The 22,923-nt window shown below is 41.6% G+C and overlaps 2 protein-coding genes across 2 annotated transcripts; both read left to right on the forward strand.

The window, feature by feature from the left end:
- Positions 1 to 535: 535 nt before the first annotated feature.
- LOC134678728 (paramyosin, long form) lies at positions 536 to 19,615 on the forward strand. Its single transcript, XM_063537397.1, has 16 exons — positions 536 to 730; positions 802 to 858; positions 1,732 to 1,818; positions 2,906 to 3,072; positions 3,703 to 3,940; positions 4,683 to 4,802; positions 5,415 to 5,681; positions 6,731 to 6,977; positions 10,135 to 10,262; positions 13,271 to 13,383; positions 15,715 to 15,904; positions 16,191 to 16,325; positions 16,535 to 16,729; positions 17,579 to 17,674; positions 18,259 to 18,540; positions 18,867 to 19,615. The coding sequence occupies exons 1-16, from the start codon at positions 620 to 622 to the stop codon at positions 19,062 to 19,064; spliced, it is 2,631 nt and encodes an 876-aa protein (XP_063393467.1). The 5' UTR covers positions 536 to 619; the 3' UTR covers positions 19,065 to 19,615.
- On the forward strand, positions 14,394 to 15,394 carry LOC134678755 (paramyosin, short form-like). Its single transcript, XM_063537452.1, has one exon. The coding sequence runs from the start codon at positions 14,501 to 14,503 to the stop codon at positions 15,392 to 15,394; it is 894 nt and encodes a 297-aa protein (XP_063393522.1). The 5' UTR covers positions 14,394 to 14,500.
- Positions 19,616 to 22,923: the final 3,308 nt, after the last annotated feature.

Consider the following 22,923-nt stretch of genomic DNA (forward strand, 5'->3'; position numbering starts at 1 on the left):
TTATTACCACCCGTTAAATTTAGATTTGATTATTGTTAGTAAACATATCAGGGAGACAATCAAAGAGTGTAGGAAGTTCATTGCTAAGTTCAGAAGGTTGGTGGCATTTAGTGAGTGCCAGGGATCGACGGGAATCCGGGAGCTGGACTCGTTTGTTTACTCCCAGCGCCCGCGCATCAGAATCATTCCCGCGACCTTGAACAACGACCAGCTCCTAATGTTGTTTAGCTTTCTAAATGATGAATGTGCTACAAGTGATTCGGCAGAGACTCAGTCGGGCGGTGAACCTAAAGAAACCGATCCCGCATCGCTGCACATCCCTGAACCGGGCTGAAAAGGGTTTCGCCAAAAACTTTTTGGTCAAAACAAATAAAAGAGAACTGCGGACGGAAAGGCGGGCGTGTCTATAAAAGGCCGAGAGGGGGGGGCGCGCGGGGGTGGTAACACGATCCGCGCGCTCCAGCCGGCCGGCCGCCCTGGAGCCGGCGCGGGCGCCGAGCGGCCCGCGGGGGAGGGGCGAGCAGCGCTCGCGCGGTGTCCAGCCCGCCCGCTCTCACTAGTCGAACGGTGCCCGACCGGTAACGTAGCGCCGACTGCCGACCGATCCCGACCAGCGACAATGTCCGCCGTGGCGAAGAGCTCGAAGTACACCTACCGCAGCAGCGGTGGGGGCACCACCGACGTGAACATCGAATATAGCGCCGACCTGAGTTCTCTCTCCAGGCTGGAGGTACAGCCCGTTTACCAACCAGTGCAGTGCTGTGATAGTGTTTGCGGATACTATAATGTTGTATTTTTCAGGACAAGATCCGTCTCCTCCAAGATGATCTGGAATCCGAAAGGGAGCTGCGTCAGAGGGTAAGAGCGGCCGAAACGTGATCCGCGCGCGCGCGGCCAAAGCGGGCGCGCGCGCGGTGGGCGGGGCGGCTCTATTAATAAGCCGCCCTCGTTCGCAAGCTTTGCACCCTTGGAAAATCGCGCCACCCTCGGTGCCCCGCCCAGCTAACGTGTACTAACGGATTTTGTGCTTTTTTTTAACTTAAGTACTTAAACCTTAAAGTGTGACTAAGTGTCTTGGAAAGTGCTTTGGATATGAGTCCTAACATTTGGAAGTGAGTTCAATATCATCGATACCTCATCATATCTCGTCATCGGATCGGTTTGCGCTATCTATTTTTGAATGCTGCAGTGAACTGATCGCGTAACTCCTGCGCTGTGTGAACCGCGGATAAAAATAGATGTAGCGAAAGCATTCTCACAAATCTCTACTTCTCGCTCGAGACACTTTTGAAACTGGGCCAAATGATGTTCGGAGAATGCCACAATATAGAAATGTAATAATAGACCGGCAAAAATATCCGACTTAGTCATAGCGACAGTCTTTATGGACTCTATGAAGTGCGTTATGTACGTAACGTTATATAATTTTTAATACCTAACAAAATATATCATAAACTAATTGATTCGCATATTTTTGACAAAATTGACATTTCTAGTTCTTTACTAATACGGAAACCCATGAGTCGAAGTCAGCTCTTTTTACCATGGACTAATTATAGTTTCCATTATTGTTAGAAATCAACAATTTCTTCATTTTCATGTTTTTATAATTTCTTCATGTTTGCCAATAAAATTACTTTAGCCTTCCTGCATTACTAACTGTACTAAAGTATATATGTGGTGGTTATTACAAAGAATAAGATATCATTAGCATCTTCTTTCATGTAACAGATCGAGAGGGAAAAGGCAGATTTGAGCGTGCAAGTCATCCAACTGTCCGAGAGGCTGGAGGAAGCTGAAGGCGGAGCTGAGAGTCAGGTAAATAAAACATTCACCATACGTTATCATAAACTGTTTACTAGCTAATGTTCAACAAACCATGAACATACTGGAACGGACAACAAACAAAAAGTCAAAGAAGACGCTATTGAACTCGGAAGCAAAAACAAAAACGGAAAATGATATGAAGAAAAATATTTACTTTCGAAAATAAGTGTTGACTGGAACAAAAAGTTAAATCCTTTTACAAGCATAAGAGAAGGTTAATGATTTAAAATGAATAAAAGATACAATGTGAAGACCAAGACGGTTCGTAAGAAACGAAGACATTCCGGTTGCCGCTGTATACTGCCGCCTACGTGAATTGTCATGTCACGCAATTATTAGTATACTATTGGTATGCTAATAATTTCGTCAAAAACTTATGTATTTATGCGCTGCGATATTTCATTCTGCAAATGCGATATTGTTATTGCTTGGCGATGTAATTGCTTTTAAATTTCAGGTCACACAGGAAATAGAACCTATTTTTTAAAACCTTCACGTATGAATAGTGGAAAGGCAAACTTAGGACAAGAAATGAAAAAATAATCCATATAAATAAAGTTATTTTACCTTTACAAATTTGAAAGTATAGGAGTGTTCTATTAAATAAATATTGAAATGTCTTGACAGTCTTAATCAAATAACTCTTAAAGGAACATTCCTATGGTAACGTAATAATTATAATTAAAAAAAATAGGCAACCTTTATGCCTTTCCACTTTTTAATGTGACGAAGATTTAATGACAGTATTAAGACTAAGTGCATACATTCTACTCCATAGTTACACAAGAAGTATAATCTTAATTTTATAAAAATAATTTAAATAAACGTACAAGAAAATTCCTACCTGCCTACCTAAATAACAAAAAAAACTTGCACCAAAAACCGTTTTTTTTTAAATTACTGGTACCTACTTCTAACAAGTTGTAAAGTAGGTAAATAGGTATGTCTTTGAATGTTTACAAGATTATTAAGAAAAGATCATAGAGCAAATAGAGTGCAGTGTATGTGCCAAGTCTTTGCTGTTTCAATACACCCGTAAGTTAAGGGTGTATTTTGAAATGGACCTGTACGTTTTCAGTTCGAGATCAACAGGAAACGTGACACCGAGTTGACCAAGCTCCGCAAATTATTGGAAGATGTCCACCTGGAGTCGGAGGAGACGGCTCACCTCCTCAAGAGGAAGCACCAGGAGATTGTTGTCGACTTCCAGGAACAAATCGACCAGCTTACCAAAGGCAAAGCCAGGTGAGGAAACACTCGTCACCACTTAGTGTATCATAACAGAAAACAGAGTGCGCATTTGTACCATTTCTATTCTATTTATAGAATGCAAATGAATAATCTTTTTTCTATTCACATATTTTTTTCCTGATGATCATTTATTATATAATACATCCCAATTTCATTGTGCCTTAACCGCATGTTGTGTCCATTGTATAGATTAAGTTCCTATTGCCGTGCGAATATGCGAGCTAAGCGATTTTTCATGCAATCATCCTTTACAAAACAAAACACTCAAATACAAGCGTTTCCGAAAACAGAATAACCATCATAGGAGTAAAACCTGGTAAGTGCTAAAATTCAAATTAATGAGGTTGTAGAAACATACTCAAGTTTGGTTCTTGTTAGGTTTTACTTCAGTATAATCGCCACGAGTACCTACCATAGTAAATTATCAAGTTTTACAGTGACAAAAAAATTATCCATTAACTAAAAATATACGCTTATATAAATGTCCCGACGTCGCAAACTAAACATCAAAGTGACATGATAAAATACGAAAAATCCAGTTCACATATAATACCTACGGAAGCTGCTTGTATTTGTGCCTAGTTTTGGAACGTCCACTGCATGGTCTTATTTCTTTGCCGGCAGAGCCGAGAAGGAGAAGTCCAAGTTCCAGGCTGAAGTGTACGAGCTGTTGGCCCAAGTGGAGAACGTGACCAAGGAGAAAATTACCGTAGTGAAGCAGTGCGAGAAGCTCGAAGTCTCCATTAGCGAGCTCCACATCAAGATTGAGGAGCTGAACCGCACCATCGTCGACATCACCTCCCACAAGCAGCGCCTGTCCCAGGAGAATGTTGAACTCATCAAGGAAGTTCAGGACCTTAAGGTGTGTATTCTATTTACCTATTATAAATTTTTGACAATTTATCATCGACCAAGTCAATACTAAATTGTTACAGAGCAAAACCATACCAATGAAGTACTGTTTTAGATTAAATCGTTCAAAAAACACTTCCTCTGCGTCCCCACCAAAAACCATAGAAGCCGTTGAAAAATTTTAAAACTAATGTTAATTCCACTTTGTAACCTCTCGATACATTCGCACAAACTTCGATCTTGAACCTTGGCCAGGATGAGTAGGTACCTACCTGCTGTAATTTTAAACGCACCCACCTCAGTTTTCACTTGATACAATCAACTATGTACATCAGTTAGAACCATCAATTGTACTAAGGTACAACCAATTCAATCAGACTCGCTCTCGCACTATCTAAAGGCTGATTTAGACGGTGCGAGAACTCGCATGCGAGTTTCATTACACTGCGGTATTTGATTGGTCGGCTGAATTGGATGCAACCAATAGTCCTGAATGTAACTAAAATCGCATACGAGTTCATGCCCCGTCTTAATCAGCCCTTCTTTCATACCCATCCGCCTTAATTTAGAACCATCTGCCAAAAGTACCCTTTTGCCATTGTCAGGACGTATATCGTGTAATTACCCCTTCGTCACTGTTATAGTTTAGTGACAACACGGTGAATGCTACCAAAATTAAGCTGTGACTTCTTTAAAATTAAACGAGCCTTGAAAGTGTCAGTGTTTCCTAACATTGACCTGTACGTTTTCAGGTGAACATCGAGAATGTGGTGTATCTGAAGAGCCAGCTGGCCAGCCAGCTCGAGGACGCGCGCCGCCGCCTGGAGGATGAAGACAGGAGGCGCTCTCTGCTTGAGGCCACGCTGCACCAGGTATTTCACTAATTAACTATTTACTATTCAGTGTCATGCGGTTTGTGTAATTTTGGCTTCCTCCCATCAGAGGGTGGATTTGCAAAAAAGGCCCTATGTCCAATAGGGCTTGAACTTTCTGCATAAAAAAAAATGTTGTAGTATTTTAGCCGTGAACACGTAATTGCATTTTATGTTTATTATTTAATTTACTCGAACAAGTCACTTACCTATCCGTTGTGAACTCCGTAATTGAGCTCAAAATTAAAATTTGAACAATGACCTACGAAACGTGTAAAAAATACATAAGATATTATTTTCGTTTCTCGAAAAGGTGCAAACGTAGCGGAAATTACCTACGACAAAACATCACCGAGTAAACGTTAGACGACTTGAAATTAAGTCGAGATACTTCGAATTTTCCCTGTCTGTGAACGATCAATTTCATATTTACGAGTATCAATTACCAAGAAATGAAACACACATTTTAGGGGTTAAGATTTAAACGTATTTTTTAAAAATACAAAAGGTTGTAAAGTTTTATGTACTTAACACTTTTTTTTTCTTTTAACACATTAGCAGTTTTCTAAAACTACTTACACTTTTATAAGACCGGTGTTTGTTTTGAATCAGGTTGAGATTGACCTGGAATCCGTGCGCGTGCAACTGGAGGAGGAATCCGAAGCACGCCTGGACCTGGAACGCCAGCTGGTCAAGTCCAACGGCGAGGTCCAGCACTGGAGGTCCAAGTTCGAGTCGGAGGCCGCGGCCCGCGCCGAGGAGATCGAGGAGCTCCGCCGCAAGTACTCCATCCGCATCCAGGAGCAGGAGGAACAGATCGAGACCCTCATAGCTAAGATCAACAATGTTGAGAAGCAGAAGTCGCGCCTGCAGAGCGAGGTGAGACGGGTTCACTTATAAATAATAAATAAATAAATATTATAGGACAATTTTACACAGATCAACCTAGTCCCATAGTAAGCTCAATAAGGCTTGTATTGTCGGTACTAGACGACGATATATATAATATACACATAATATATAAATACTCAAATACGTAGAAAACATCCATAACTAAGGAACAAATATTTGTGATAAACACACAAATAAATGCCCTTATCAGGATTCGAACCCGGGACCTCCTACTTCGTCACTACCGACTAGGCTAGGAGGCCACTTACTCGCATATTTAATATATTTCACCAACATATGGTATATTGCAAGATAATGGTGTGAGGTACAATTAAGGGTGTGTTAACGACCCCCTTCAATTGAGATGAAGAATTCAGAATACCAATAAATAATGGACCTACCTATATATAATTAGGGAAATCGACCCAATTCACAAAAAATCTGTTAATAAAATTAGAACTTCCTGTCAAAAAATCAAAGTTATTCATTTAAATGATACATTTTACATATACATCCTTGGATGGATACTTTTCGCTAAACTACGTCCTTTTAGTTTAGTGAAAAAAAGGGTTGACTCTTTTCACAAACATAACAGTAATGGTATGTGATTATTGTGTTTTCGTACTGAAAACCATGTTGTTAATGACTAATTATGTAGATCTTGACAGTATAAATAAGAATAAAACCAAATAAATTAGAAACCAGGTGCAATGATTAGATAGATACATTGTGATTGAAACCAAAAAGTGAAAATACTAATGCCATGTTTCAAAATAGCAATAACGTTCAACTGACTACAGTGAGAAAAAATCCCATCGGATTTGTATACTGACCAGGGATGTTGCGAACATCCGCACCCGCAACCGTGGAACTTCCGCATTATTTTTAACATCCGCATCCGCATAAAATCGATGCGGAGCTTATGGGGATGCGGATGTCGAACAAGTCGGTAGAGGAACGTCTTAATATCCGCATCCGCGGATGTTAAAAAAAATCTGCATTCGCAACATCCCTGATACTGACCATTCTGTCCTCAGGTGGAGGTGCTGATCATCGACCTTGAGAAGGCGAACGGCACCGCTCGGGAGCTGCAGAAGCGCACCGAGCAGCTGGAGCGCGTGAACATCGAGATCAAGTCCCGGCTGGAGGAGACGGTGCAGCTGTACGAGGTGTCCCAGCGCGACCTGCGCAACAAGCAGACCGAGCTGCAGCGCGTCTCGCACGAGCTCGACAAGACCAGGGAGCAGAAGGACGCGCTGGCGCGCGAGAACAAGAAACTGGGCGGTCAGTCACCTTTTTTTTTTCGATGTGGCGCGCGCACAGCTCTTGTGAGCAAGAACCCCGCTAAGGATACGGGCGGGCCTTGCTCATATGCATATCTGTCGCCAGTTTTCCCTTAGTCGCCTTATACGACACCCACGGGACGAGATGGGGTGGTGCTAGCGGTCAGTCACCTACACCATCTGTCTGTTTTAGGAACACTCGCTGTTTCAACTGCCTGTCATTACAAGCTTTTATTAGGGCACCGTACCCAAAGGGTAAAATGGGACCCTATTTATTACTAAGATTCCGCTGTCCGTCCGTCCGTCCGTCTGTCACCAGGCTGTATCTCACGAGCTGTGATAGCTAGACTAGACAGTTGAAATTTTCACAGATGATGTATTTCTGTTGCTGCTATAGCAACAAATACTAAAAAGTACGGAACCCTCGGTGGGCGAGTCCGACTCGCACTTGTACGGATTTTTAGTTTCACCTGTCCCGTTGTATGTCTGTCGGTCTGTAATCAAATCTTGCAAGTTAAATTTGATCCACTTCCCGGTTTCCGATTGAGCTGAAATTTTGCATACATGTGTAAATCGGATGACAACGCAATATTATGGTACCATCGGGCTGATCTGATGATGGACAAGTGGCCATAGGAACTCTGTGATGAAACAACGCAACCTAATTGTGTTAGGGGTTTTTAGAATTGTCTCTATGAGTATTAGTTGTCTGTTGTAAGAAAAGTACAGTCAGCGATAAAAGCTTGTACCAAAAATGAAGTCGTGCACGAAGGTTGCTATTGGTCTGAGGGCTTACCGCGAACCACGTTCGACGTGTTGCCTCCCTGTCACACTTACGTACATATTTACAAGTGCGGAGTGCGAGACAGAGAGGCAACACGTCGTACGTGGTTCGCGGTAGGCCCTCTGTACCCGCGCGCGTCAGTAATCGCTGGCTCAATATTACAAAGTTCTATGTTACATTTTCGAACTTTTGTTTGAAATTCGACTTAATGTCACTATGACAATGTTCAAATTTTAGTTCTATAAAAGTAAAACGGGTTGAGGTCATTAGCGGTCAAAAGGTTCAGTAAACAGGAATGGGATATGGTGTCGCTAGTGTAGGCTTTATCATCAAAAATAAAAAGGCAATACAATAACGGTGTGCCACAACTATGCATAGTTCATTTCTGGCCCCTTTAGGTACTATGTTGACATTTGTCATCTGCCAAGCCAATTTCCTTCTAAAGGCCCCTGAAAACAATGGGCCGTCGCCGGCCATTCTGGGGGACGCATTTATGCGTTAGAGGGAGCAAGTGATAATATCTCATTCTACCGCATGGCTGCGTCCTTTGGACTGGCCGGCGATGGCCCATTGTGTACAAGGGCCTTAAGAGTCAAACCACAAATATACAACAGATTATTAAATCAAAACAAGAAAGTTTTTTTTTATTATGAATGGGCTTACTCATGGCCACAGACTAGCCGAGGCGTAGACGTGGCCTACGATGGAGCGAGCTCGCCCAGAAGGTGCCTGTTCACTCTTGATTTGAAGGTTGCCGGGTTATAAGAACACGGAAATATAGAAGCCGGCAAGGAAAGTGATCTGTAAGACACAAACGAACCTTACCAGTTTCTCTTCAGCTGGTCTCCGTCGCCTGACTAACACGCTGACTTCTACTCGTCTCGTTATTCAAATACCTGTAGATGAAAAGATGCGTGAAAAGCTTACACATCAAATATTTACGTAAATATTTCATATTAGAAGCCAAAGTCATCAGTAACAAAGAAAAGTTATACATTATAAAGAAAAGTTGCATTAAGCCAAAGGAGCTGTTGAATTTCATCATCAAATTATAAAGCGTGTAGCAAAGTCTGATTATATTTTTAATTTTGAATGAGTTGGAAGTATAGTCAGCATCGGAAGAAGCGGATCAGACTACGCGCCAAAAGTATTTAGGTACCTTTCTCTAATTCTAATATAACAGTTTAAGTGTATATAAAATGTGTACCTAGAATTATTATATTGTAACAGATACTTTAGAACGCGAACTGTGGAGATTTTATTTATATTTTAAAAAGTATTGGAGGCTAGCAAATACTTTTGGTGCGTTGTTTCATAGCTTACCATCGATGCCGACTGTACTGTGACTAGCCTAGATAGGTACCATCCACACAGCTGTATCGTAAACCTAATTGCAACGTTGTGTGACCATTGACATCAGTATTGCCAACTCGGATTTTGAAAAAATGCTAGGCTAATGTCTAGATTATGCCAAAATTATGCCAAAGATTTTTGAAACACCTATGCTAAAAAAAATGCTAAAATATCACTTGAAATTAGACACTTAAAGCACATACATTTTTCAAATTTACCGCCTTTTTCTACTGTCAAGATCTGCTTGACCAACTTTATATAGTCCGTTGACGTCCATCTGTCCACAAAAGTCAAAATTCATATGAAAATATGAACCACATAAGTCAATGGCGCATATTGTTGCTGCCAAGTTGGTGCAAACTTGACTTAGACTAAATTATGCTAAAATTATGCCAGATGCTAAATAAAAAATTTTGGTGCCAAAGCGAGTGAAAATATGCCAGATCTGGCATCATTTATGCCAAGTTGGCAACACTGATTGACATAGATATCTAGGGACTGGCTTTACGGGAAATAATAATGAGGCATGACAGGGGCCAGAGGGCCTACCGCGAACCACGTTCGAAGTGTTGCCTCCCTGTCACACTTACGTACGAATTTACAAGTGCGACAGAGAGGAAACACGTCGAACGTGGTTCGCGGTAGGCCATCAGTACAGCGGTGTGACACCGCTACAACGCGATTGGTTGATCAGTTCGCATCACGCGCGCGATTGGTTGACGAGTTCGCATTACGCGCGCTATTGGTCGCAACCAACCGGCCTAGCCAAGGTTACAATCGCTATCGCTTCGACAACGAAAAGCATTATTTCTCTCTATCAATCTTCCATATTAGCGCGACAGTGTCAGTTGCGTTTCGATCGCTACCCAGCACAAGCGATTTGCATCTTGGCTATGCGGCCAGTTGCGTTAGACTGCACGATTGGCTGGAATCCGTGAGTAACACCGCTGAACTAGTACCATTTTTAGTCCGTCCTTAGATATTATATGTCAATGTGTGTGACGGATAATTTCCATTGCAGATGATTTGCACGACGCCCGCTCCACCGTGACTGAGTTGACCCGCCGTCTCCACGAGCTCGAGATCGAGCTGCGCCGTCTCGAGAACGAGCGTGAGGAACTCACTGCCGCCTACAAGGAAGCCGAGGCCGTGAGTATTATCTAACCCCCCTGCCTGGACCCCTATTCGACAAGCGACGTTTGACATATCGTGTTTATCTCCCGTTGATGTAGGAAAAATCATAAGTTCTCGAATACGTACAATGTCAAAATTTGACAGTAACAATCCACAGTTAGGGTGACAAGCAAACCAAACCGAACCACCCTTAGTTTAGAGTTGAGTTTGGTTGTACCAAATGATATTATCCACCGTTGATGGAATCAACACTCAGGGTCGGTTGCACCAAACCATCTGTCACCGATTTAGCATTCGCTAAATTTGATTGTATGGACAGTTTCATAGTTCTCTGCTGCTTGACGTTAATCAGTCTGTTAAATGTGGTTGGTGCAACTGGGCCTCAGTATGCAATAAAATCAACTGTTGATTTGACGTGGATGCGAAATCTGACAGTTGTACAGTCAACGGTAAAAATACGGCTGTACAAATCATTTTAAAAATATGTCCCATAACTCTTATGTCAGTGAATTAAGAACTATGGGACATATTTTTGTGTAAGTTGTCTACACCCATATTTTTACCGTTGACTGTACCTGTCGAATTTGGCCCCTGGGTCTTATAATCACGGCCCGCGGGTCATACCCGGCCCGGAACAGTTTTAACCCTTCCAAAGACAGCAAGAAGGATAGAATTTTGAAAATCGCTATTACCTAGGTTTTTTTTAGAGTTTCGTACCTCAAATTGCAAAAACGGAACCCTTATAGGATCACTCGTGCGTCTGCCTGTCTGTCCGTCTGTCACAGCCTATTTTCTCGGAAACTACTGGACCAATTAAGTTTAAATTTGATACACATATGGGCATATGAACATTAGTGACCCAAAGATGGACATGTTTTTTTAATAATTTTAAAATACATAGGTTCCAAGTTATTTAAGGAAATATCCAAAAAAATATTATCTCCGAAACTACTGAGTCTAAAATAAAAAAAAATACTCAAAATAGCTCTTTACCTATTAGAAATGTGCAGTCAGGCGTGAGTCGGACTTATGTACGGAACCCTAGTTTTTTGTAGGGAATCAGACAATGTCATCTTCTTCTTAGTCGGATACTCTTGTCAGAGCAGTCGTGGTCATTGATACAATGTCATAGACAATGAAATTGACAGCTAATTTATAAAAGCGACTTTGTACAGTCGCCATCAGATATATCGGAGCGGTCAAGGTGCTCACAAATATCTGAACACGCCTCTATTGTCAAGGCGTTAGAGTGCGTGCTCAGATCTCAGATATTGTGAACACCTTGGCCGCTCCTATATATCTGATGGCGACTGTACGCGGCTAACGATAGCTTGGCAGCCGTTCAGTCACATATTGCCACATCACTCGTCGCTGCCAGGTTTCCTACCTTGTTCTTTAGTTAGACATTTATTTTTACGCTCGTCGAGATAAATACCAAGAGGCCCAGTTATTAAATGCTAGTAGGCATTATAATTGTTCTCATTTTCACTTGTAGCCTAACCATAAATATAGTGCTCGTTGGAGCGTTTTCAAAATCCAAATGGTCTGATTCCATATCGGAGGCGGTACGACCACATAAAAGTAAAAATTTAAAAAGCGCGTTTGTTTATTTATTTTTTTATTCACTAAAAAAAGAGATACTTGATGCCGTAGTGACATCCGCTATCGAATTAGACATGAAAACACTCTTAGGCCCACTTACACCATTCCACTAACCTGGGGTTAGCCGGTTAAACCTGGAGTTACCATTATCATGGTTACCATTATCATGGTTACCAGTACAATTTGACACTGGGTTAACGGTTTAACCGCTTAACCCCGGGTTATTGGGGTGGTGCAAGTGGGTCTTAGTCGGACGGACTGTTTCTTTAATAGATAAATCAAATTTTCACTGAGTCATCTCGACAATTACCTACAGTAATCTACACTGTAGATTACTGTAGATTCTACAGCCGCACCTCCGTATCAAACTTTATCGTTATACTTTTGTCAAATTGTTACATTCGCATTGCTAAATGCTAATGGTACACGGAATTCACGAATTCGCAAAGCATAGGAATATTTAAAACTTTAACCGTCGTAATAAACACAATTAAAAACCTAAATATAAAACTTGTATAACGTAAAGAGGGGTCATACAAATGTAAATTCCAAAATTTTAGAGTAGATCTGAGATTACTTAGTTCAAAAATTGAACGAAACAAACCAAATGCAACTCTGTTCCAATTGAATATGATTTAAGTTTCATCGAACTGAATAAGTGCTACTTATAGCCGTGAGTCTTAGGGTGATATTCCACCTGTCCAATTTCTTGTCCAATGTGTATTATGTCTCACATTTTGCATAATGAGAGTGTGAGACGCAATGACATTGGACCAAGATATATGAATGAATACCACCCTTAGGTGGATGAGTAATTGAATATTTTGGCAAACGATTTAGACAGTAAACATGGCTCCTGATGATTTCTGAAACCCACGCGGACGTTTACACCACTAACTAATGTACGCTTGTGGCCAGAACCATAATTAATGATTCCACGTCAATGGTACATTAGTTGGAACTAATAAATGATGTTATGACTTCAAGAGTGCATATTTATTGCCGATAATATCGATAGGTACCTACTGCCATAGCGAACTACCATTATCGCACGTGTATTTAGAAACATTAATTAAGTCTACTATCTAATCGGTAAACGAAGATATATATTCAAATGTTACTCTACAACAATGATATTCATATAATATTCTGCACCAAGTACGTAACCAAATATAATAAAATTAGAAAAAGAGCAGGTTTACTCATTTATTCAATAATACCGGTTATTGTCCCAGAACTATATTGGCGACGGATGATTAAAGTAACTCTACGGAGAAGCTTCTAGAACTACCAAACTTCAACTTTGCGAACATAATACGGTACCTAATAAAAGTTTTGGTGCAACCGACCTTACCGACCTCAACAGACAATTTCCTGTAGCTCTTACCGCAATGTATTGAAGGTCTATTTTGTTTGATCAGGGCCGCAAGGCTGAGGAGCAGCGTGCGCAGAGGCTGACCGCCGAGCTCGGCCAGTTCCGCCACGAGGCCGAGCGCCGCCTGCAGGAGAAGGACGAGGAGATCGAAGCCATCCGGTAAGCCCCTGGACAGAATGAGACAGAAAATCATAGTTATCCTGGGTGTTTACCGCATATCGACAGCCTTTATGCCTATTTTGTGAAATACAGGATAGTGCTACTTTAACCACCACAGCTATTCCGCGAAGTAGGCTTTGTTAGGGCAGTTTTCAGGTTGCTATATAAATGCTTTCTCTATTGTGCACGGATGCTCTAGGTACATATCCTGTACAGGGAATCATATCAAGCTGGTTGGATCGAGGATAGGCAGTTTTGGTTTGATGTTAAGATCTAGGTTTAAAGTGTGGGTAGAGAGAGAGGAAAAATGTGAGTCTAGTTTTGTGAGTACATAGTTATAGAAACATGTCTGCTGTAGATTATTTCTGTAGTGACTGTAAACATTATAACCTAACAGGATACTTAATACACTAAATGTTACCAGAAATTTTAAACATTAGTACACAGAAATGTAGGAATGAAAGATAGAATCAAGAAACCATAGATAGTAAGATCAGAAAGCTTACGAGAGTGCCGGCATGGGTTGTGCCCCATGGTGAACTCATGAAAAGTAGACACCGAACATTTACACGGAACACTAGCCATCTTTACCAGACGGGAGCCAACTCGGAACTAAGGGCTTCGTCTCTCAATACCCCTCCCTCCCCGATGACTGACGCCTGTCACCCGAGCATGCAGCCATCATCCATGACACACTTATCTTATTGGGGTACAGCCAACATACAAATAACATATAAATCGAACCGATACATCAAATACCCAAGATAATTAATGCTGCGACCATCCTCTCGATAAAGATATCAATAATGTTAGGAACTAACATGAATTAGCCATGAATAATCGGAATATTTCCGGTACAAAGCTAAAACCGTCTGGGTAGAATTTATCTCTAATTATTGGCACGGATACCATTTATATTTAACAAGACGTCCTATTGGTGCACAAAATAGGTGATCACATTAGCATTTTGGCACATGGTTGCCGATTAATTTGTACAAAAGACGTCGCCGAGTTGCTCGCGGACCTAATTTTACGACCTCGGCCTTTGGCGACGCACGCCTCTCGATAACTCAACTCGCTCATCGGTAACCGACGATTGATCCACTATTGCTCAACAATGCCGCCGGTTAAAGTGGCCACTTATAAATGGAACCGCCCTCCTACTGCGGTCTACGAAGACAACTATGGCTACGGTATAAATTTCTACCAGCCAATGATAGATTACATCTCCGACAAGGAGCACGGAGTCGCGCGTAAACCGCCGCACTTGCCGTGGAACAACGAGAGGGGGTTGGAGAAATATCGGTTCGACAAGCCGGTGCAGCCGTATTCCCGCGAAGACGTCTCCAGGATATCTAAGGAAATTTCGGAGCAAGCGAAGCGTGACCTCAATAAATTTGATATATCGAAGCGGGCACCGTTCACATGTGTGGCCACGGCTGCGGCAGCAAACGTTACAAAGCACGTTGGTGTGGAAAGTGTTAGTGTGAAAGCGAAGAAGACTAAAGTTAACAGGGAAAAATTTAAGGCCGAGAGGCAGAAACAGAGAATGGAGGAGATCGAGAAAGAGTTGGAGCTTTATGATAAGCAGAAGAATGTTGGTGCTGAATTGAAAGGTAAAGCATTGATGTACAGAGGCAAATCAGCCAAAGCCATCGCACAGACTCTGTTAGACGAAAGCAGGCAGAATGTGGCCAATGCGTATGTACGAAAAATGGATACTCAAGCGAGAAAAGCTCAGATCGATCGGAATTTTGCTAGAGTCAAGAAAAGTATAATGTCAGAAAGTGAAATGTCCAGTATGGCTAGACAGCATGTAGAAAGCATATGTGAAGAAACAGTGAGATGCATCCGACGCTCAGTGTCCCCCCCGCCAAAGACACATCTCGTTGTGGTTCACCAAGAGATACCTATTATAGACGACTCGTATTTGAAACCGTTGAGTGAGCTTAAGGAAACCTTGAGGCAGTTCGAGCACTTAAATACGAGCATCATGATTGACACAAGGTGAATACTGAGAATTTATTCATTGAGGATCAGAGTTGAATTCGTAGTTCTAAATTTTCAACCAGACTCACGATAATTTAAATTTTATTGTGAGTAGGTGGGATGAATACTTGCAAATCGTTGTCAATTGTCATAAAAAATTATGATGATCGAATATTTTATAGGCACAAAACATATTTTTACGTCGTTCTTTTATACAACTGTCGTTAGAGTGTGTGTAAAGAAGTCCTTCTTAATCACAGCTCAGTTATTAATACGCAACAGTTAAGCCAATTGTTGGAAAAGGTAAACAAAACCCATCTTATTTACACTGTTACCTTTCAGCAAGCAGACCAGCATCGAGATCGAGCAGCTGAACGCCCGCGTGGTGGAAGCCGAGACGAAGCTCAAGACAGAGGTGGCCCGCATCAAGAAGAAGCTGCAGATCCAGATCACCGAGCTGGAGCTGTCCCTGGACGTGGCCAACAAGACCAACCTCGACCTGCAGAAGACCATCAAGAAACAGTCGCAGCAGGTAACTAACTTCAACCTAAGGTACCTGCGCTTTTTGGTAGAAATCGAGCCAAACTCAAATAAAACAATTGGCATCTTGGGGTTTCTTACCGCGGAAAATCTATAGGTACCTATCTTGTGTCTTTGCTCCTGCTTGAGGCATAAAAAATTAATTTGCTATATCCAGTCGAAAATTGTTTATGAAAGTCCTAAATGTGTTTTTGGTGTACACTATTGAGGATTTAAATTTACTTAGCACCAGCACAATTCACTTTTTAGCAAGATTATTAAGACAATTTGTTCGGCAGTTGACGGAGATCCAGACCCACTACGACGAGGTGCAGAGGCAGCTGCAGGTGACCCTCGACCAGTACGGCGTCGCCCAGCGCAGGATACAGTCCCTCACCGGCGAGGTCGAGGAGATCCGTGGCAACTACGAGCAGGTAACTATATCTTCTGGCTCCAGGGCTACCACATCAAACAATTGTTAGGTAGTTGATCGACAGGTCGAAACTACGAAAGTGCAAAACTTCTAAAGCTATAAATGCTAATACAATCATTTATTTATAAAACAACACTTCTCAGCACCTCTGTCGTGAAGCCCATGTTTGTTGCCATAAATAGCCATGTTAAAAGCTCATTTGTCGTCCAGGCCATCCGCCAGAAGCGCGTCGTGGAACAGTCGCTGGAGGAGGCCACCCTGCGCATCAACGAGCTGACCGTCATCAACGTGAACCTGTCGAGCAGCAAGGCCAAGATCGAGCAGGAGCTGGCCGCGGTCGCCTCCGACTACGACGAGATCACCCGCGAGCTGCGCGTGGCTGACGAGAGATACCAGCGCGTCCAGGTCTGTTGTTACCACCTACAAAAAAACCCTGGTCTAATAAATTGTTCATTAGACCAGGGGTCTCCAAACACCGGCCCGCGACGCGTTCCAACCCGGCCCGCCGACACCTAAAGCGAGTGCCCACTGTCCGGCCCACGGGAGCCAGGCTCCAGGGGTTCAGCATTCATTGAGAGTGGAACTGTTCCTAACAGCAGCAACCAGACACCGTCCCCCGGTGCAAAAACCGACGGTGGCCCTCGCGAAAGTTTCTGAGGCGCAATGTGGCCCAAAGCTAAAAAAATTTGGAGACCCTTGCATTAGACGATTGAGTACCACGAACCCTTTGCCATTTGCACCATTATCGAGTAATCTATAAATGTCATCATCTTCCTCGCGTTGTCCCGGCATTTGGGCACGGCTCATGGGAGCCTAGGGTAACTAAGCTCCGCTTGGCAACTAAGCGCCTCTTGCACCAGCCCACTTAGCCGGGGTTAACCGGTTAACCTCGGGTTAGTGGAATGGCGCAAGAGGCTATAAGTAATCTATATAAGTATATAACAGTGTAAGTATTTACCTACTTAAATACAGTGACATGCAACGTTAGCCGTTGAAAATAGGACCTTCAAATTAAAAACATTTTCTCTTTATGTTGTTTAGCCATCACTAAGAAAGGATTTCTTAAAAGTAAAGTCCTAATAAAATTAACAAAATTGCCTTCGGAAGCTATTCTTCATATGACAAAATTCAGGAGGATTCGTTTCTCAAGATCCGAACATACGCGATGCAAGCGACTGGTCATAGTTGTTTGTCTAGGAGCCCTATGCCCAACAGTGGCAGTGACTTCCTAACTCATTGGTTGTTGGTTCGCAGACCGAGCTGAAGCACACCGTCGAGATCCTGCACGAGGAACAGGAGAGGATCGTCAAGATCGAAGCCGTCAAGAAGTCTCTTGAGATTGAAGTCAAGGTACACATTATTGTGAAATTGTACCCTAAACCAATAGTTTTAATTTTGATACAGATTAAACTAGATTGCTATTTAAACTAAATTAAGGTAACTATAACTGGAGAAGACTGTCTCTAAGGAAAAGCCGTCTTTAAGCTCTTTCGTCCCTTTGGAGCATTCCATGAATTTTCTACCGTTGTCCCGTAAAAATGCGATTTTTCTGAAGATTTATGGGAAGATTTATAGGAGTTTCTGTTTCTGTGACAGATGTCAAAAATATGCACATAATAACAACCATCGGCTTTAAACGCCGAGTAAAAAGTTGTAATGCATGAAATAAAATGCGTTTGTACGGGACAGCCGCTTACAGAAGTGGGGTCGGAAGAGCAGAGGAGGAGAGAAAGGAGCTTCCTTTCTAACTGTGTCTAAGCGACGTATGTTTACGTTGGTATACAAATACGAGACTTCTTGCCCTGTAACGGTTTTCCTCTTAATTTTTGACCTTAACTGTGGAAAATATCAAACGAATATGATTTGTTACATTGCCTCATTAACTGGTTATTCTAATTAATATCGACTTACTAATACTGTCTTTAAATTTGTAGAATCTGTCCGTCCGCCTGGAAGAGGTGGAAGCCAACGCCATCGTCGGAGGCAAGCGCATCATCAGCAAACTCGAGGCTCGCATCAAGGACATGGAGCTCGAGATCGACGAGGAGAAGAGGAGGCACGCCGAGACCATCAAGATCCTCCGCAAGAAGGAGCGCCAGCTCAAGGAGGTCGTCATACAGTGCGAGGAGGACCAGAAGAACATCTCTCTGCTCCAGGACTCGTTGGAGAAGGTCACCCAGAAGGTCAACATCTACAAGAGGCAGTTGACGGAACAGGTACGAATTTTTTAACTTTTGTCTTGATGTCGATCATGAAAATATTATCTTGTTTCCAAATCAATCTCGATGGCTATTTGGGTTGTGTCTAAATTAAAACGGATCATTTGAAGATGCCTTGATTCTCCATGGAGCCAGAGGATAATCAAAGGATTGCCGAGAGGCGATCTCGGCATCAATCATTTAGACTCTCTCCTGATGTGCGGATTGAGTTAGATTTATCAATATCAATAAACATCAACAACTATGATGTGATGTGTAAGGTTAGCTGGTGTTTCCTGTAATGTGTCCAGGTATGTTATGATAACGCTTTGTTCCGTTCGCAGGAGGGCATGTCCCAGCAGACCGTCACACGGGCACGACGATTCCAGCGCGAGCTGGAGGCCGCCGAGGACCGCGCCGACGTCGCCGAGAGCAACCTGTCGCTCATCCGCGCCAAGCACCGCACCTTCGTCACCACCTCCACCGTGCCCGGCTCCCAGGTCTACCTGGTCCAGGAGTCTCGCGCCCTCAGCACGGAGTAACAGCATTTCTGGCCGGTCGGGTTAAGCCTAGTCGTTTAATGTTTTATAGGGTAACAGATGGCGGTAGTAGCGTGCCGGGACGACGAGCGATACTGATTTGACAGCTTGCGAGACATGTCTACCGTGATAAAGTGATCACTCTCTATGAAGTGAGGTTGCCGTCGCGCCGGCGGGGCGCCAGCCTCGTACTACCGCCATCTGTCGTCCGGAGGACAGGGACGCGCGCTCCGCGCCTGCGCTCGCCCTAATGTGTCTCAGCATCACCATTAGCCATGCGCTGACCGCACGTCCCTGAATTTTTAAAATTTTGCTAAATAATACCAAATAAAGGAACCAAATTTCAATCAAAGCTTTTTTTTTCACTATTTTTCTAATATAAGGACACCGGCAACACGCGCTACACGCGGTAGTTTAATGTAAATGAATTATTTTATATTATTATTTATTAATGGTGCAATGCCTATACGTTTGTAACTGTAACTTGTAATATTTAAAAATAAATGCTATTTATGTTATAGAAACAAAAAAAAAGCAATAAAAGTTCAAAACGGCTTGGATTTTTATTTTTGTTTGGAGTTTTTACTTGTTTTTATTGAAAAACGATAGAAATAAGCTCGCACGGATTAAATATAACATTTATAGCAATTCGAGTTTCCTTGTGTATATTTGGAAAAGTAATAACGGAAACGGAAATAGTCCGTTTCCTTTCCCTTCCTAATTTCCCTACTCCGTAAGGGGCGACGCAGATTGGCAGTGTCACAGCAGCTATTTGTATTTATTATCAAGCCGCAATTAGAATGGAATTTCGGCTTGATTCTGGCAAATTTGTCCCAATGAACCAAAACTGAACTGATATATCCTCTTATTAAGGCCTGCCATGTTTCCTATTTTTAAGAGGGAAATATAGCACGTGATCGTCCATACAAAGAGAAAAAACGTTTTTCCACTTCTAAATATTTTCCACTCTTCACGATTTTTAGTATGTTACTCGTATTGACTGAAAAACTAGGTTTATAGCTTTTCCGTTTATTTTTTCAAAATTTACAATACTTTTTTTAAAGATTGTAATTTTTTTTTTATAGGTTACGCGGTTATAAGCCTAGAATAATATTCTATCGACATTAAAATCAAAGTGATGAGTGAGAAATTGTATAAAAATACATAGTTACCTATTTTCGATACAAGTGCGGAAAATAGGAAATACGCAACTATTGGTGATAAATTAATACACGACCGAAGAGAGTGATTTATATCCACACGAGTTGCGAATTACCTATTCGCACGTGTATCGTACAACGTTTTACAGTACATACATATATATGGCTGTTTAAATTGTCGACATAGGTTAACATAGGCACGGAAGTCGAAAGTGCTTATTGCCGCAATAGTGCGGGATAGGTAGTAGCACCATATATATGTACTGTAAAAGTACCTTTTGTCAGTAGCTATACTTCCCTCTTATTTGAACCCATGGTATAATAATATACTCCGCCTGGTACTTGCATAAAACTATCCTAAGTTAGAACAGTTATCTCGTAAGCTGAATGAATCATAACATTCATAACATAAAAGTAGTTACAAACAAAATAAATAGGTACCTACATATTATTATATTTTACAATAAATATCATTGATTGAGTATGAAAATAACATAGAATATGAATTCAAATATCATATTTTGGACACATATATACAGAAATGACAAATATTAATATACTAGGTACAACTAATATTGGCAGGAAAAAATAATAGCAAGAGAGGAAGGGGAAGAAGAAGGGTCACCTGGCTTGACAACATAATAAGATGGACGATCATGGATAACGAAATACCTTCGAAATACTAAACGACATAAAAATTTCGCGATTTCGGGGTTGGTCCCATAGTAAAAGTTGATCAGTGTAACCCTTTAACCATTTGACATTTATTTCTAGTCATTCGATTTCGAACCGAAATTCTTATAGTAGAGATGCGTTTTTGTTTTAAGTATGGTGGCAAGTATGTTGCCGGTACGGACTAAAGGGTAATCCGAAAACCTCCCTGGCAACTGGAATGCACTTATTTATTGGCCACCGTGTATAATGCTGCCCTCATTGCCGCTGCCGTATTTTCAAAGAAAACTATAATGCAAATATGTACCTCTTTTTAGCTTAGGAGGGCAGAATGGTCATTCGACACCTGAAAGGAGCACCAGAGAACAATGAGATGTTATGATTTTGGTCTTATTTGTCGACAGGCATCTTAACGTAAATTATCCTAATAGTCATAGAGCTATACTCTGTATCTTTAGCATTGACATAGATATCTAGGGACTGGCTTTACGGGCAATAATAATGAGGCATGACAGGGGCCAGTACAGCGGTGTGAAACCGCTACAACGCGATTGGTTGATGAGTTCGCATCACGTGCGCGATTGGTTGACGAGTTCGCATCACGCGCGCTATTGGTCGCAACTAGTTGCGTTAGACTGCACGATTGGCTGGAATTCGTGGGTATACACCGCTGAACCAGTACCATTTTAGTGCCCCATTAGCCCGTCCTTAGATATTATACGTCAATGATCTTTAGGTACTTAAATAAAAGTAAACAGATAATTTGTACCTACATTTTCGCGTAGTTATAACATTTATTGATTAACCAACCAAATACAAAATCACCTGGATTATTTGATCATGTAATTTTTTCATCTACCCTCAACTGGCTTAAGAAGCAGGAGGAGGAGCCGCGAAAAATGGTAAATGATAATGAAAGCTAAGAAACTTGACAGTTTCTAGCTAATTACCGGATCCCGGCGCCTGGCAGCTGTTCATCGGTGGAGGTCAAAGTAAGCATGTTTTAAAGTTTTGGTTTGGTATAATAATGTATTCCTAGCTCCAGTGTCAGTTTGACGCGATATTTTTGTGACATCCTGTGTATCTGTTTTGTAGGAAATTTTATACAAATTATTTATGTAAAAGAACATTTTTTGCTACGGGCCACCGCCTACGAGTTATTTACGAAAATCTATAACAAGGGACTTTTAAACCTACCCGTTAGCTTCACCCCACCCTTCGATACTTTTAGCATGTTGTTTAATATACCATTTTTCCTACAACTGTGCCAAAAGACAGCGGTTCAGGGTCGAATCATGCTGCTCTTTCTAATATATGGCACTATACCTTTCGGCTATTTAGGGTTATCAAAATTCAATTATATCTTATAATTATGTGGCCGTGCACGCAAAGGGACGTCAAGTTGTGTCTACCCTAATAATTGCTCGGAGCAATGCTGAGCCGAACGGAGCCGAGTTTGCCCGAAGGAAGGAGTTTCGCACCCCTGCTTAATATACCAATTATTTCCCTTGATTGGCAATTTTTGGTTTTCGTTTGGTGAGGTAGGTACTAGAATTGCTTAGATAGGTAGTGAGAAAATGTATTTTTGTAAAGCTAATTATTTAGGTAATGTTATACTTCATTCCATGGCATTAGACTATAATAGATCACAGAATCAGAGATCCTAAACCATTTCGGTGATACAACTTGAACGATACGAAATTTTTGTGTAAATTTTAATAAATGAATTTACAATATCTGAGAGACCGAGGTTTGCTCGGAAAACATATATATAAAGACTCAAAAGTGTGCGTTTTCCCAGAGATAAGACCTAGCTAGATCGATTTTAAGTCCCTGACAACCTTCATTTAGCAAATTTGATCGAAATCGTTTGAGCCGTTTCCGAGATATCAGAAATATATTTATAAATAAGAGCGTTCCTTTTATTTTTTGCCATTTTTATACATATATGTATTGTGACCTTTTTAGCCACTTTTGTGTTATTTCTAGTCAGGCCGCGTAGCCAAAATGCCAATCGCTTACGCTCCGTA

This window comes from Cydia fagiglandana, chromosome Z (genome assembly GCF_963556715.1).
Source record: "Cydia fagiglandana chromosome Z, ilCydFagi1.1, whole genome shotgun sequence".
NCBI classification, from domain to species: Eukaryota; Metazoa; Arthropoda; class Insecta; order Lepidoptera; family Tortricidae; genus Cydia; species Cydia fagiglandana.

What these genes read in the sequence shown, in the direction of transcription:
- LOC134678728 (XM_063537397.1), top strand. Translation starts at nt 620, where the DNA reads ATGTCCGCCGTGGCGAAGAGCTCGAAGTACACCTACCGCAGCAGCGGT. An exon ending in CTTACCAAAGGCAAAGCCAG is followed by an intron (nt 3,073 to 3,702) that starts GTGAGGAAACAC and finishes CTTTGCCGGCAG; the next exon opens with AGCCGAGAAGGAGAAGTCCA. An exon ending in TTGAGGCCACGCTGCACCAG is followed by an intron (nt 4,803 to 5,414) that starts GTATTTCACTAA and finishes GTTTTGAATCAG; the next exon opens with GTTGAGATTGACCTGGAATC.
- LOC134678755 (XM_063537452.1), top strand. Translation starts at nt 14,501, where the DNA reads ATGCCGCCGGTTAAAGTGGCCACTTATAAATGGAACCGCCCTCCTACT.